Below are 17585 nucleotides of genomic sequence, written 5' to 3' on the forward strand. Positions count from 1 at the left end.
TGGGCTGGGTATTTAACAGATCCCTTGTGCATTTCACCCAGACAACCATAAACACAGGAAACTCAGTCACCTCTGCACATTGAATGGGTCTTCCTGGGCTGCAAAGTTTTAGGGCCCAACACTTACATTTCAAAGGCTAGTGGCCTGCCCTCACACAATGGACTGCCAAACCCCTTACTGGGACCCTGGCAGACAGGACTGTCCTGAAAGGGGAACTTGGGCACTTCAAAACCACTCCTGTCAAGAGGAACTGCCCGGCTGCCCAAAGGTATCATCTGGAATGCTTTGCTGTGAAGGACTGCTGCCCTGCTGTTGCCCTGCTGTCCTGCTGGCCTCTCACTTTGCTGAGGTCTCTTCCTTCCCCAAAAGTGCTCTCCTAGGGCTTGGATTGAGCTTGCCTCCTGTTTTCTGAAGTCTCAGGGCCAAAAAGACTTCATCTCTACAAAGAACTTCCTTGTGCGTTGAAAATCGATGCAACGCCTGACGGACACTATGCAAAGCCTGCCTTGCAACCGAGGAATCACCGCAGAGCCAAACGTAACGAAGCAGCCTGTCGTCCCGAGGGGAGATTCGACGCAGCACCTGCCTTGCAATGGAAAAATTGAACGCATTGCCTACCGGATTGATGCAGCGTGTGTGCCTTCTTCCAGTGCGTCAAGGATTTTCCCTGCATCGTCCCTGGGCGTCCAAATATCCCCACATTGCAGTGAGGAACCAAGACTGCGTGCTGAAAAACGACACAAGCCCCTTGTAGCGTGGAAAGAAACGCATTGCCTGGGTCGCGCCAGAAAATCTGATGCACACCCTATTTTTCCACACATCTCCTCCGCGGTCTCTGCGCGTCGTTATTTTTTACGCATATCAGGTACTGTGTGTAACAAAGAGACAACTGTTTGTTTCAAAAGATTAAGACTACTTCAAATCTTTCAAAAGTGATATTTCAACCTGTGCTTGTTGGATCTTGGTCGTTTTGACCGTATTTTTTTCAGATAAATATTAGCTTTTTTTTAAACCTGTGTGGTATATTTTTGTGGTGTTTTCACTATGTTACTCTATGATTTACTGAACTAATCCTTTACATATTGCCTTCTAAGTTAAGCCTGACTGATCAGTGCCAAGCCACCAGAGGGTGGGCAAAGGATAATTTGGACTGTGTGTGACTTACCCTGACTAGGATTGTTGTCCCTACTTGGACAAGGGTGTATACCTCTGCCAACTAGAGACACAATTTCTAACAGATGTTATGTTACATTGGATAGTTTTATTGGCCCCTTTGAACAGCAGATGTCTTTCTTTTTAAAGGGCCTCACATTGCACTTGCTCAATGTTCATCATTTGCATGTTTCATTCATGCCTGTGAAAGAAATATTTGCAATCAATCACTTCATTTCTCTTGCTGGACAGGTCTTAAATCAGGACTTTTTCCAAACAATCTTCTGGAATAGGCTGGGGCAAATTGGAGTTTAAGGGGCTGATTTCAAGATTGGTGGGGACAGAGTATCCTCTCTGCATATGAATATCTGCTTGCCTGCTTTACAGTTGGGCGGAATTTAAGTATGCAGGTGACAGAGCCTACTGTGGGTCCTCACTGACATAATCCTCCAATGGTCCAGCAGAGTTTGGGCCTTCGTAAATCATATATAACACAGACTGCTTAATTTAAAGTGGTTGGTGTTATATGTTTTTTTTTTTTTTTGCTGTTCATCACAGCCAGGTAAACCTAGTGGTGAGTGAGAGTAAAAAATAATTATGTGATCTGGACACCATGGGAGGTGACACCCAAGGTGTGGGGGGCATTACTTTTACTTTTTTCAAATGCGTTCTCCCACTTTGAGAGTTTGATTTTTGGAAAAATTAAAACATTGTAAAAGTTTGACAGGTGGCTATCATTGTGCGTTTCCTTGCCAACAATAACTGCCAATATTTAGAGTTGCTGCAGGGTAGGGTGCAATGTGGCGGGAGCAAAGTGCTCCACAATATCAAAGACTTACCTCTGCTTGATAAACTCTAAATCAGCTACAAAGTCTGCCTTGAAAGATTTTTGCCTTTGTTTGCCTTTCGCTGATAGAAACACATCCTGGTTGTCCAGTGGAGAGTACTGGATGTACCATTAGCTGGAGTGCTGTAAACCTGAAGCAGACTGTATACTGTTGGCTATGAGGACTGATGCTGTGAATTTTGGGTTCCACTTTTAAGTGAGTCTATAGTGATACTGGAGACTTGTTCTCACGAAGCTTGGCAACTTTAAGACCGAATTAAACTACTCAATTTTCAAGCTTGCCATATCCAGACCTGCCAACTCACACGGTGCCACCATGTGACACACAATATTGGCTCTCATAACACTGTCACCTGGTGAGGAGCCGATATCACACGGTGGTGGGGAAAATGGGCTGAAAACCACTGTAATCAGTGGTTTTCAGCTCGTTTACAGAGGCTTTCAACCTTTGACATTCATCAGTGGGTGTGAGAACACCCGAGGACATCAGCAAAAGTTTCAGTAAGCTTTTGGTTCTTGTTTAGAGGAGAAGTTTGGGGCTGTATTAGGGGCAAAAGTGCCTCTTACGTGCTTCTTGGCACTAGGCCCTACCCCTTCAAGGTCCGCCCCCTCCTCACACAGTGTGATTTTTGTGGAAGATGGCTGGTCTGCATTTGAGATGATTATTCGTGATCTAGGGCTTCAGCAAATTATGCCCAACGTCCTTGCAAACCTGTCTATGCACATTTCAGATGCCCCAATGACCCTCCTTTCCATTTATAAGACATTTTTAACTGTACGTCTATTTTTGACTCAGGTAGCTGGCAAGGGTAGCCTGTTCTCCTGAAAACTAAACCGGGGACAGTCTCCGTGTACGCTCCGGTCAGATTTGTGAAAGTCAGTCCTTACTATTCCATTATTTTTCCTAATTCTAATGTTTAGGTCGGATTACAGACAATTACAGCTACTTGGTAAGATCTCATGTAACACACTCAAGACACATACAGTCAGAGCCAGCTTTAATGTTGGTGACGCCTAGTATGACAATTTCTTTTGGCGCCCCCCATGACCTCTTTACCATGGACTCCTTCACTACCACCATCCAACAATGCCCCTGATCTCCCCCTAGCCCCTCTCGCAAATGCATTTCATTTGTTTTATCGTGCTATTCATACCAGTGTAAGGTGTTAGAGCACTTAACGTCACACATACACTATGCAAATACAATGAATTGTGTGCAAATTAGATTATGGGAAATGTTATATGAGAAAATAAGGACTACAGGGTGTAGGAATCACAAGCCATCCATAGTACATGTTAATAGTGTTTTGGTCTGAAAAAGCACAAACGTATGATTTAAAAGATACCACAGTGGCTGCAGTGGCATTACAAATAAGAATGTATTTCTAGACAAACCAACCCTTTTTACCAACATTAGGTTAATGAAAGACTGGGGAAAACGTAACACTGTAACATATGCAATGCAGTTTGCATGCATGGACAGTTCATAGGTAATTGTGCTGTGTTAGGATTGTAATTTATGAAGTGCAAGTAACAAAAGGACCTCTGTGAGAAAAACAGTAACACGCTGGGCTATCCACATAAATAAAGTAATGTGATATTCATGGTACACCTTCCTTGCAGTAGGCATATAAACCTTCTGCACTACTTTATGATGAGTCAAAACTACTACTAGACAAAACCGATCTGTCAGCAGGAACGTCAATCACCAGCGTTAGCTTGACATTTTTATTGTTGCCTGAAACCTGCTGGAAAACACAAGGAACATATCAATTTAAAAGCACCTTTTGGAAAGTTATTTCCGATCACAGCGCCCCTCCAACTCAGGCCCCCGAACTCAGCATACTATATGGAAAGGAATTTTGGAATAGTCCTATTCTGCCTTTGGAGTGGTTGGGTAAGCACCGTTTAGACATTGGCTCAATGGGCTGTCAGTTATGCTGGAGGACGGTCAAGGGCATGCCACAGATGTTTACATTATTCAGTGTTGGGTTTACATTGCTGAGCATGGTAATTGTCCCTCTTTGGACTACGTGTTCTTTATCGTTCCTCCTGTCACCTCTCTGTTTACAAGCAAGCTCAATAACTAGACTGCACGAGAGGTATTTAGAGGTAGAAGCAGGGAGCTGTTGTTTACAAATGGGCATAAATAGGTTTAAATAGGCCAGCCAACTGCATTCATGGATGGTGCGTTCATGGATGGCAAGATGCTTGTTTACCAATCGCAATACGGCGTCTTGTGAAGCAGGAATGCACGTCATAGCTGCATCAGAAAGTCTGGAAGAGACGGTCCCACTGACCTGAAAGTCATTGCCCCATTCAGAGTGCAGTGGCAGACCCCTTTTTTGAAGCAGCATATATATTCTGTGCACTGGGCCTACTGCATCTACGTCCTGTGCTGCACACATGGTGGGCTGCCAAAACAATTGCCAAAAAGTAAATGTAAAACAAATGTTATCACCAGTCTAGAAGAACAACAGAACAACACTCAGTGCTTCTCTATAGTACTGCTCCCGTTGATATATAAAGTAATTTCTCCTTTTGATATCCAGTATTAAGACCATAATCTTACTTCCAGGTCCCTGTCTTAATGTGGAAATCGTATTAATAGATTGTTCACACTACATGTGAAAAATCCATTTGTCAGGAAGAGGTACATTTCCATAGCTTCCTCTTCTTTGACTTTGCTTGCAAGAAGAGTCAGGCAATGTAGGCAATACATTAAAGGGTGCACACGTTTTGAAGACTCTCCACTGCTGTATACATGACCAACACTAGCACCTTCGGTTTTAAACAGCCAACTCACCACTTTTCTAGAGAAACGTGGACGACGTGCGGTCGAGCACATTGCTGGCCCAAGTAGGGTGCTGTAGAAATGCACAGGACCACATACACTTCTGCTTTTAAAGCAGCAAACCACAAAGAAACTTGAACTCACCAGTTGTGTACATCTTTCATGGTTACCGCTAGTAGTTCTGATGTTCTGTGATGCAATGGCGCCCCAACTTTGACAGAGACAAGAGGTTGGATGCTGAGCACCACGCACCACTTCATATCAGTGATGTTTCTGCCCCAACTTGCTGAAGCAACGTCTATGCATCATCCAGCAACAAGTCCCTTAGCACTGATCTGGACTCCAGGCTATGTTGAGAACCACAAGTCTCTGGTAAACAATCCATGGAGGTTGACTCCCCAGCGCAATTTGCTGGCATCTAAGTCAAAAAGCTTCTTTTAGGTCCAACCTGACCATCCAGTAGTCGGAAGGAGAATGCGAAATGGGCGGGGTGGGGGAGCTGTTGTCTCTTGAGAATTAAGGTGGCAAATTTCCATTAGGACAAACATGGGTTGGCATTGGAGGGTCCAGGACAGAGGACCCAGGGACAAACAAAAAGGCCAGATAAACCGAAGCAGTGGCAAGGTGCTGTAAAGGGGGCAAACAAAGGTAAGCAAGGGCATCAACATCAGTATTAGCATCACCATCACAACATGAATAGGTGAAGACTCAGAGGGATTATCCTCGTTTGTAAAGTTATCCACTGTTAAACAGGCCTCGCGGGGGTCTCTAAAGCATCCAAAGTATACCTCATTTCCACTAACTTCCCTAGAGGCCGATGCTCTTTTTACCCTGGGGAAGGGATCCGAAAGTTAATTGTACCTACCAGTCTTGCTGGTGTGGGCAGCAGTAGCAGGCACCCTTAGAGGTGCCAGTGATTCAGAATGTAGTCATAAAATAGAAGAATGCCTGGCGACAGAATTATTTTCAAATCAAACATGCACAGAAGAGTGAAGTAAAACAGGCGAACCTGTAACATATTCTTCAGAATCAGACATAGTGTAAAAAAGGGAAAAGATAGAAGATAAGACTAAGGAATGAAGATAGAAAAAGAGAGCTCTACTTGCTTCAAGACGATAAAAAGTGTGAAGGACTGCCTGTCAAGATACTAAGCGCAGAGAAAGCCAGGCCAGGATCAGAAGAACTAATAAACAGAGAACTGACACATTTGTTAGGCCAAAGTCCTTAACTGTATTCCTACTGTAAAGTTTATAATATCAATTTAACTTTTTTACTTAAATGGCAAATTTATGCCTCAAGTGTCCCTCTCCAGTGCTAGGGCAGTTTGCATAGAAACCAAAACTACTGAGAAGGGTAAGCGAGCAGTGTTGTTGTAGCCAATCCTTTAAACGTTGACTGTCACCACAATGTTTTTTTTACAAGAATGTCTGCCAGGTGAAGAATTGTAAGGCTGTTTTCATTAAGGTCTTAGCACAAATGCTGGAACATTCAACAAAACGTGTAGTATAACCTCATCATTTACATACTGGAACTTCATTAGCTTAAGGTGATTGGTGTCACCGAGCTACTTCTATCTATCTATCTATCTATCTATCTATCTATCTATCTATCTATCTATCTATCTATCTATCTATCTATCTATCTATCTATCTACCTGTCTGTCTGTCTATCTATCTATCTATCTATCTATCTATCTGTAAATTCACTAAAAAAACAAAAGTTACTGGGACGTTATAGTTAGGATCAGAATAACCATAGAAATAAAGCTGTTATAGTTAGATATATTTCAGGTAACTATAACTTGTTCCCTAAGGTACCTATAACTTGCTCCCCACCATGCAAAGTTCTCAGATCAATAATGTTACTGCAAATGTTGCAATGATATTATCAATGATCTCCTAGAATATGCAATTACTGATGTAATATGTCGAGCAATTAGCAGTGCACGTTGAGGGTGCAGTCACCAGTGGGTAGTTACAGTTAGTTCAGCTGTTCCATAGGAAAAGCGTTTTTGTGTTGCTAATAACTTTGGCATAAATTGACCAATCTTCACGAATCTTTCCAAAAAGGTGATATTTTTTGACTAGTTTGTGCACAGAAAGTTTTGGGGTGATCTGTCAAGCAGGCGCGGAGAAAAAGGTAGTCCCAAAACAGAAAATCCCAATGCATTTAGTTAGACTTTTTTAAGAGGGCTGCGTCAAAAACGTCTGAACGGAATTCCACTAAATTTGCCAGGAAGCTACATCTTGGTATGCAGATTGTGCTTTTTCTGATTTGTGGTAAATCCCTTCAGTAGTGTGTGAGAAAGGCTTGAGATACTCTTGTAGGAGCACTAGTTTAAAAACAGTGCATTCTGATTGGCTCAGGGAGCATTATTTTCCTTGGGCCATCTCGCTCCCGCAGGAGTCAGACTCCTGCAGAAGCGATCACTCTGATTGGTTGCCGTAGCGGTCATTCCAGGACTCGGGGATCTAGTGCCCTGTCCTGAAGTAAAAAAAGAAAAATAATGTGAGAGGGCAGGATACAGAAGCACTGACCCCCAAGGCCTGGCCTGGCAAAAAAATGCTGTGATCCCACGGGACTCCTGCGGGATCAAGAAAAAAAAGGAAATGGTGGACGGGCTGCATTAATTAATGAGAAGATCCTGGAAGCCCACCTCTAGGGCTGTATAGAATAAAGAGAGGAGCCACATGCTCCCCCCTCCCTGAGTCATTATAGGTCCAAGGGAGCCCATGAAAAAAGGGGGGCCACGTGCTGACCCTTCCTTAGCCCCTAAAGGCCCTGGGGACCCCAACCATGGGGGTTGAAATTTTCATGGAAGGTGAAGGGGGCTGAGTGCCCCCCCTCCCTGAGCCATCAGAGGCCCGGGGACCTCATCTCCTGGGACTGATTTGAATGATAAATGGGAGCGGGGCTATGCTGTACCCTGCCCCCAAATCTTTAAAGGTCCCAGGTAGCCAACCCCAGGGCCGAAGTTTCTCAAAAACGGGAGGGAGGCTGCGCGGCCTTCCTTCCAATAGGGTCTAAAGGCCCTAGGGAGCACCATCCACTAGGACTGCTAAAACGACTTACTAGGTTGAGGGGCCTCATGGCCCTCCTCCCTGAGCGATTAATGGCCCTAGGGCCCCCATCCCTTGAGGTCAGCTCAGTAGCTATGCCACAGGCCTACCACCCCTGTGACACAGTGCTTTCCCTGCCCTCACCACATGGACAGGCAAACCTATGTTTGCTCCCACTTGGCAGGACATTTTTTTTATCTCCCACCAAGTGGGAGTAAATACAAAGTCTGCTTCCAGCCAGCGAGAGCTTTAAAAATGCTGACTTGTAATCCATTTCAGATCAAAATATTGCTCACACCTGGAGCCAGCAGCATAAGTAGCTGCTTCATCGGGCAGGAGCAATACCAGCTCCCGTTGCATTCAGGGACCTGGCTGGGGCTGTGGGGACCCTGGAGTTCCTTATGCAGCCCCCAGTAAGTGTATGGTGGGTGCCGCGGGTGGGCATCAGGGCACCTACTTTTCATAGTGCAAGCCCTTTGGGGTTTCTGGGGCTGTTAATGGCTCAGGGGAGACAGAATAGCCCCTCTCCTGTTCAGTTATACTAGAGGTCCTGGGGGCCACATGACCACCTCCCCCTTTTCAATAGTGGCTCTGAGGGATGATATCCCCAGGGCCTAACAAGGCTCGGGGATTGTTGGCACCAGCCCCCCATTTCCCTTTATTTTTGCTAATGCCCTGGGGAGATAAGGTTCCCAGGGACAAACATGGCTTGGGGAGGGGGGCTTCACACCCTGCTCCTATTTATTTATTCTTTTTAAAAGCCCTCGGGATGGGGGTCTCTAAGGTGGAATAAGGCTCAGAGAGGGGGGCCACGCAGCCCCCCTTCTGTTTAATACAAAATAATGGTGCAGAGTGGTGGGGTCCCCAGGGCCTAATATAGCTTGAGGAGGAAGGCCATGCCACATCCCTCCCCTTTCATAGAAGAAGATTGAATCCCAAGGGTCTAACAAGGCTTGGGGAGTGGAGCCATGCATCCCCCTTCCCCTTTCACAGAAAAAACAAAAACAGTTCTGGGGGATGGGGCCCCTAGGGCTAAAAAGGCTTGGTGAGGGAAGCCACGTGGCCCCCTCAACTTCAATAAAAAAAAGGCCATGGGATATGGGGGTTATCAGTGATGTCATAAATGAGGTATATAAATATATATACAGTATATATATATATATAGATATAGAGATATATAGATATATTCATACATATTATGTGCTCATTGGCCCTATCAATCTGTGATGTAATAGATCTATTGCTACAAGGCAACCCAGGGAAACATGGCAATGTGCAAACATGGAAACAGAGAGCGTGGACCATGGTTGAGAGCTAGGTTATCGAACCTAGATTGCTACAGTGTATGTTTATTGGCTGTGCCATTGTATGATATAACAGAGCCATTGCAGCAAGCATTACTGGTAACCATGGCAATGTGCAAGTGCAGTAACAGAGCAAGTCAGAAAGACAGGGCATAGAGGTTCAATCCGAAAGGAAAAAGAGAGGACTCTTGCCAGTAGAAAACAAATTGAGGTGAAATAAGGATAGCAAACCTGCAGGGGGTGATGGGAGCATGCGGAGACCACAGTGTAAAATGGAAAATACAGGAAAAGGCAAAGAAAGCAAGAAGGTAGAAAAAAGGAACATTTTCAATCATATTTCCTAAATTTGCCAAGTTGCATCTTTCAAACAAGTAACTAATTTAAGAATAAGATCCTAAAAACCTGTCACGTAGCATACTAAAAAGCTATCATAAAATCATTGTTCTTGCAGATCTTGTTGTTAAAAAAGAAACCATGGCAACACATATCTCAGAGGAAGAGATGCAGGAGCTCACAGAGGCTTTCCGCAAAATTGGTAAGTTCTTTAATTACCTTCTACAACTTTACAGCAAAATTTACTTTGGTATATAGTAAGCATTGTCTGTAAATGTATCTCAAGTATATAGCCGAACAAACTGATATGGGTCTATATATTTATGCACTACATACGTCTCTTTCTTTTAAATGATTACCCTGAGCTCTAGCCCTCCACTGACATAGGCTGATAGGTCAAATGCCCTGTTAGTTTCGACGTGGCAAGCACCCTGACTGCTCCCATCCTTTCTATGTGTTTGTATACACACCTGTTTGTATGCTTACCTACAACTTTCTGTCATAGTTCTTTGAGCTTTCTGTCAACAAACAGAGATGCCTAGTGCAAATGCAAATGACCTTAATACTAGCATTTCCACGCCCACTAAGCCTAGTTTATAATTTTAGCACTGGAGTTGTTCTCTTGATTGATCTCATTTGCCCCTTATAATTATATGTCTACTATGGCACTCTATCATGTTGTCTAGCTCTTCCTCACCATAAACCACACTCCTGCTTTCCTACATCTGCCCAACCTGCCCAATATGCTCTAAGACATTTTGGGACTCCACCACTAAAGAAAGTTTCAACTACAAACTTCGGTACAGTACCCTATGTCAGTTCCTTCCCCTGATGGTCCACTGATACACCTATCTTTTGACTCACCAATGAATTTACATCTGGAGTTCTCGGTTCCCCATTACCCTATCACACTACTTTCTCCTTTCCTTCAAGCTCATATATCCTTAGACGCCTGGCCTAAAATCCCACTCCTTAAATGGTGCCCTTTTGCCTCAGCACCATAATTCTCCAGACGCTCCTCTGTACCAAACCAGTCAATCAGGGATTGACCATATATGTTCCTGTGCCACATTTGTAAAAAAGTGTATAATGTCTCGTGAGCCTACCTTCTCTGGCAGTTTCCTATTCTAATGTATGTATTCTAGTTACTATTGTAGTTAATATACCTACAGGCTATAAATACTCTTTTCATGCTCTAATGCCTACTAGGCTCATCTAACTCCCTCTCAGGCCTGGTCCATGCTTATAAAGCTGTAAAATGCTTGGTGGTCACTGTCACCTAAACTCCTACAGGGATAGGCCAGAGAAGCAGGGTCTACCCCTCTCCCACTACTTCCACCCTCTACTTTCGTGTTTGATCATGTTTCCACTAAATCACTGTCTGTGCTCTTTTCCAATGCCTGTGCTATAAAACATATCACAATGGTTCCTAGAGATGTTTCACAGTAGGTGACTTGTTTAGTTTAAAGCTCAGGCTATTGTCCTTGACATCATTACAATCATTGATTCTGGCTATTATATCATTCATTCTTTAGCAGCTACATAAGTATTATTGTCGAACTGTCAAGAATTCTTTACTGTCGCTACAGAGACATGGGCTGCCTGTTAAAGGAGCTCTGCTCTAAGACACTGTTGCTAAAGTCACAAATGATTGAATAGAGAAGGGTTTGAAATCGTACTTTTTCCCCAAAGTCTTTTGTGCCAGGTAGTCAAGAATGGTGCCAAATTAGTGCCAGAGGCAGCTGCTACCCCTAAAGGACACATGAAGGTGCAAGATTGGAACAATGGATCCTAACATTGTTTTTCTATTGGTGGAAGTTATAAAGGAAAATTAAGAATTTACATGGTTAATCATGTTAAAGTGCACAAAAGATGTGTTCTAGACGCTTGTGGAATTCAAGAATAGTAGTGGTGGTTCTGAATTTTTGTAATAGAGAGTTCTGGGCCTTGGCAGGAAGCGCAGAAAAGGTGCAGGCTCCACGGCAGACTCTGGAGATGGTGTTAGGTTAGCTTGTCACGTGAAAGAACATCTATTGACAGGAAGCCAAAGATATGATCTCAGATGAGAGGGAAGATGTGAAATGTTTGTAAGTCCCAGAATGCCTCGAGCAGCAGCATTTTGAATGCTCTACAATCTCGAAATGCGATCGTAAGAAAGTCCCAGATAAAGAAAAATATAGTTTTCCAGGCACCAGTGTAAAACTTTCCTCGGTGTTTGCAAAAATACCGTAGCTTTATAAAAACATCTCAAGTAAACAAAGGGGGTTACTTCAGACTTCTGCCTCAAGTTCTCTGCCAAATTCTCAATACATATGTCAAAAAGACAAGGTGAAAGGGGACATACTTTTTTGTATCCCTAGTTATTCAAAACAGTTCCCAGGTGTCTATGGAAAAATGGCACAAGAACTAGCATACAAAGAACGTACTGTCTAAATCATAATTTGCTCTCACAGCATATGATTCAGGGGTCCACCAAAGAAAGTTTCAATTAACTCTTTTAGAAGCGTTGGTGGCATTCAAGGTGCATACCGCCAAGCGGACTGAGTAAACCTTTGCTATGTCTATAGGATTAATTATTTTTACTTAGTCTCTAAGATGCTTTACAGAAACCAAACCTTTGGACCTTTAAATACTTACTTAGCATTCTAGTCAATATAGCTGAAAAATATTTATAGTATTTATTTAAAAAACAAATTGGCCTGCATCCATCGTATATCATATATCTTTATCAGACTCCAAAACCAATACTATAGTTGCCTGTGTCCGTGAAATAGGGCGATTGTCACCACAAAGAATATTATTAAACATCTCGACCAAAACAAAAACAGGCTCACTTGTGCTACAAATACTTTAAAGACATATGAAAGAAGGCTATTCAGACCTGGAGCTTTCCCGCTTTAAGCATTTTTAAGTCACTTCTGACTTTTCCCTCACTAACAGGGTGTTGGATCTCCTGCTGTTGCTATAAATACTGGCTAGGAAGCATCAAACTATCTAGCCAGCCTGTAACGTTTACTTCATCTGGAAACTAACATACCTCATAAATATTTGAAAAATAATGTACACATGCACCTTCAATACGTGTGCTAGCATCTACCCTGGCTTTACTGACTGGATATATAATTGCCCTGTGTAATTTCTTCCTTGATAAACTTTTACTTTCCATGCTATCAGAGATCCAAACTTAAAATGAAAAGTGCTGCAATTTGATTACTTCCCATATTTCACAGTTCAGATTAGCTAACCTACATACGATCATCATGTGTGCGTCCTGCATACATTTAATCTGTAGTTCATTGTATGCTGACCATTAGGTACATGGCATAAGCTATATATTCAAGTCATGAAAATTAGTTTAGATCTCACTTTCCTCAATCTTACTTTGACAGACATTTTGATTGTTCAGTTTAAAAAAAACCTTTATATAGACTTTAAATGTACACAGCGAGACTGATGGAGGGCTTGGGCAGGACTGCTGAGCCTAGAAGCCCCTTGGCCATAAGAGGAGGAGTCCTAGTGGAGGCTGGGCCCCAGGGTGGTTATAGCGCTGTATTATCTCCTACAGAGCTGAATGCACTTGGGATGCCTGGGCAAAAGCTGGGCAAAGTGTGGCCCCATCTGCACCCATCAGAGCCCATAAGAGGCTGTGGAACCCCTCTTTCATCTGTTGATGGGTATCCTGCCATTATGGGAAAATGTAAATCAGCAGGTAATTCATGTAACCCCCACAAAGCCTTATTGGCAACAAGACTGAGGGCCTCATTTACAAGTCCTTTGCACCACTGATGCATAATTTGTTTCTGGGATGCAACGGTCTTCATATCTGTGCACTACACTGCTGAATATTTACAAACTGCTGCATTGGGCCCAATGTGTCAGCTTGTGAAGCCCTGGGTTACATTTTATCCACGCCAGGTATAATGTACGCAGGGTAGGCGTTCCCTCAGAAAAAGTCACATAGAACTGACGCAGTGAAATGTACAACTTTTCAGCAGATCATTCTACGACTTTTCAGTGTCAAAATTGTATCGCCTGCTCAGAGCAGGCAAAACATTGATGCAGTAGTTTTTCCTATGGGACTCTACTCACATTGCTGGAGTTGCACCAGGTTAGCGATGCAAGTCCAGCAATGCGTCAGTTTGGCACCAACAGATGTGTCAGAATTTCTGACACATCTGTGAAAACATTCTCCATGGAAGTCTGTATTGTAAATACAATGCATCCATTGTATTGTTTGGGAATGTGCAGCATGGGCAAGAAATCTGACGGATCGATGACGATGCATCAGATTCTTGTAATTGAGGCCCCGAGTTGGCAGAAAGGCAGCCTTCATTCGACGGTGGTAATCCCGCAGGTGAGAAAGCATTCAATCCTACTCTTGCTGTTGTCCTGATCCCAGAAGTGGGAACTGCCCACCCCAGAGCTATTGGCTCTATTCATATTGTCGGCTCTCTTACAAGCAACAATCAGCCAAATGATAGAAAGGAAGCACTACGGTCCCAGGAGTGGCATTCAAAGCCCATTAACCCCAACCCTCTTATTGACCTCTCATCCCGAGGCTAGATTCCCTGTCCAAGCATCTGAAACATATATTTGAGCTGAAGTGCAATGAGTATCTTTTTAAAGCTGGATCTAGTCCACCCACCCTTTCAGTTCTAACTAGGCTCTCTTCCTGCCAGGCCCATCATACTTGATTCCATCACTCCCCTTCTCCCTGCGGGAACAAGGGCCAAAACTGGCAGTGGGTGATAAAGGCTCCCTGTTACATGCAGAGAGATTCCCCAAGGAATTTAGCAGCACACACAGACTGAAGAAGGATGTGATGGAGAACACCCACCTAGTCCTGGAAGGTCAACTGGCTCTCCATACACCACTTATCTCAATGTCAGACCGTCATTCACCACGAGTCTTATGCATGACGCATGGCCCCCTGTTCCTTTTTTAACCAATGTCACTTATTTGGGTCCGCATGTCAAGGAGGATGACAAACAGCTAAGATATAAAATTATTAATTGGCTTTCGGTATACTTATGCTTTAACACTTCCTACTCTGAGCAGATTCGCTTTGTGAGAAGAGTTGTTCTGAGAAGTTTTGAAGGAGATCAGCAGATTTTCATGCTTGTGGAGTGAGCATGATTTTTAGTCAATTGCATCTATTGCCTTTCCTGAATCCCTCCCTGTTGGTTGTTCTGTTCTCTTTTCTCCTCCTGCTGAACCATGGGGTCAATATTCTATCTACAAAAAACATAACTACCCGAAATATTTCTCGACTGGCGTTGAATGTTATTGATGGGAAGTGACTTTTGTTTATTAGCTCCTACGACATAGTAGTGTTACGGGAGACTTGCTCAGTCAATAATATTGTATGTGATGGGTATACCTGCTTATCACTCCCTGCGGTGAGTTCAAACTCAGGCAGAGCCAAGGGAGTCCTTACATTCTTGATTTAGTTTGTGTTGAACTTGTGTTTTTCAAGCATTCCTATCTCAAATAAAAAGATTCAGGCCTTTAATGTTAATGGTGGTAATGAGATCATTTTTTCTCTTGTTTATAACGAGTAATTCACCTATTCTAATTCTAATAATTTTCATGATTTATTTAATATTATGGATATGTCAATTACGCTCATGTCTCCCCCAAAAAAAACCTAATTGGGTCATCTGTGGTCATTTGAATGCCCAGATTGGTTCGGTTGGCTCCCCTTTGGATCATTCTTCTGTTTCGCACTTCTCTGATGTAGTTAATATTTGTTACATTAACAAAGGGCTGGAGCTGAAACATACGTCTCAGAACATGACCTGGTTAATATTCATGAAATGCGTAACCCCAGTGAGCCATTCATTCCCACTTTTTATGGCAGAGGCCGCTTGTCTGTAATTGACTATATATTCCTCTCTAGCAGTGGTACGGGTTGGTTAATCTCGTCTGATATTTTGAATATGAATTATGAAGATCGCAATGTACTCATGGTAGTTTTGATGTCTCTTTCATTACAGAGGGATAGCCCTTTCAAGATTTTTTCTAGTGTCCACCCAAAACATGAAAATGTGCGTATTTGCTTGGAAATCGCAGATCCATGATGCCTTTTTACATACTCGATCCCATTGAAATTTGGGTTTTTTGTTAGGTGCCTTTCAGGCCAGGTGTGGGAGGAAGCCTTACTGTCTACTTTCGTTGAATTGTATGATGCTGCCCCAAAACTACTAATGAAAGCGGCCAGTTCCTGCCAACTGCTGTCCCCGAGATGCTTTGATGCTGCTTCTTCTGAGTCGTGCCCTGTCTGGGGAACCTTAGGACAACAATCTAGTTGCCTCTCGGTGTGCCGAGTATAGAATTGCCCTAAACATCAGGCAAAAGGAGATCAAAGAGAATAACTGTCAACAGTTAGTCCTCACTGCTAAATATAGAAATCCAAAAGCTTTTTGGGAAACAATCAGCTCAATCAGAAATGGTCGTTCTCATGTGATGACCAGCATAAGGTCTCCTTTATCAGCTAAGTAGTGGGTTAATCATTTTTATGTTTATTCTTTATCAGGCAACAACAACAACCAAAGGAATCCAGTTGGTGGTAATTCCCAATTGTTTAAGCTCAAGTTAGAACTCCATAAGGCGTGTTGACTTTCTTCATGACTGGCCATTCAACAAGGCCTCCGGACCAAATGGCATCCATATTAACCCCCTCAAATCAACATCAACCTGATGGGCTCCCTTGTTAACCAATGTTTTTAATACCTTAAGAAACCCCAATCTACCCAGTTCTTGGTCTGAATCTATTTCTGTCCCCAGTTTCTAAAAAGATATGCATACTGAACCATGGTGTTGTAGGCCCATTTTTTTCATCGACTCCATTGTTAAGATTTTGGGCAGAGTCATCTTTAAGAGGATTATGCTCTGGGCCAATGAGCAAGACACTTTGAGCACTTATCAGTATGGGTTCAGGGGGGCTTGATATAATGGAGCAGTGCCAGAATCTTTACCTTATCATCAGCAAATATACCATCACCGGGAGATGCTCATTGTACCTGGCCTTCGTGGACCCCACAAGTATTTTAGACCATGTCAACCAGTCAAAACTTTGGCTTATTCACCTGAGTATTGAGTCATCTCTGGTTAATTTTCTGTCTGTGCTTGATAACGACTTCAGCACTAGGGTCCTGTTCGGATCCTTGGGCTAATGCACCAACTCCTTCACTTTCGAACGTGGGGTTCACCAGGGTTGTATCCTGGATCCTTTGCTGTTCATCTTATATTAACAACCAAAATGCAGTACAAGAGGGACAGGGTCTGGATGTACCAACTATTAATTCCCTTGCTCTCCCCATATCGCCATACCTGGATGACACTGTCCTCCTGGCATACTCCCGTTAGACTGGGCAAACTGGCAATCTGTTTTTTGATTTTTTCATGTTCAATCTTGACCTTGCTAATATTTATTCCAAGTCATAGACTAAGGCATGCAGAAAAAATGCTGGTACAAAGCTGCTCCTACATAGCTATCTTTTTTTACTGTACGCAACGCTGGCACATTAACAATTCCATTTGAAGTCTAAAATTATACCAGTCTATGCAGGGGTTATTCAATCTCACTCCCTCACTGGGTGGGAAACCATTAACGCCCTTCCTCAACATATACAATACACAGTGTCAGCCCATCACCACCTATGGCTCTGGAATATGGGGGTACTCGAATACTTTGGGACTATAAATCAAGGAAAACAAGGGGCATATTTACAGGGAAGTGCCCCGGCGCTGTGTCAAAATTGGCAGCATCACACTGCGTTGCTTCAGAAACATAGGGATGTGCCGTATTTACAACAATACGGAGCACCCCTGTGTTTCCCCTAACACTGGTGCTAAATTTAGCTGCCTAGCGCCAGTGCAGGCACCCTTGCACGATAGTGACCACCCCTCTGCCTCAGAAAACTGTGTCGAGGGGCCCATATTTACAAGGTGGCGTTAAGCCACAAAAGTGGCTTAATGCTGCCCTGTAAATATGGCACAGGGCACAGCGCCACCGGAATGTCACAAAACGTGATGCTCCTGGTGGCGCTAGCGGCTTGTAAATATGCCCCCAAATTGTGTCAGTGCTTTCTTTC

At 43.3% G+C, this 17585-nt stretch overlaps 1 protein-coding gene across 2 annotated transcripts in view; it reads left to right on the forward strand.

The window, feature by feature from the left end:
* Nucleotides 1–17585, forward strand: part of LCP1 (lymphocyte cytosolic protein 1) — a 200284-nt gene that overhangs the window by 56239 nt on the left and 126460 nt on the right. For both annotated transcript variants that reach the window (XM_069205396.1, XM_069205394.1), the window contains one exon: nucleotides 9608–9691. In XM_069205396.1, the coding sequence (XP_069061497.1) occupies nucleotides 9631–9691 (61 nt within the window). In that variant the 5' untranslated portion in view covers nucleotides 9608–9630. The remainder of the gene's footprint in view (nucleotides 1–9607; nucleotides 9692–17585) is intronic.

Source organism: Pleurodeles waltl, chromosome 8, assembly GCF_031143425.1.
Source record: "Pleurodeles waltl isolate 20211129_DDA chromosome 8, aPleWal1.hap1.20221129, whole genome shotgun sequence".
Lineage (NCBI taxonomy): Eukaryota > Metazoa > Chordata > Amphibia > Caudata > Salamandridae > Pleurodeles > Pleurodeles waltl.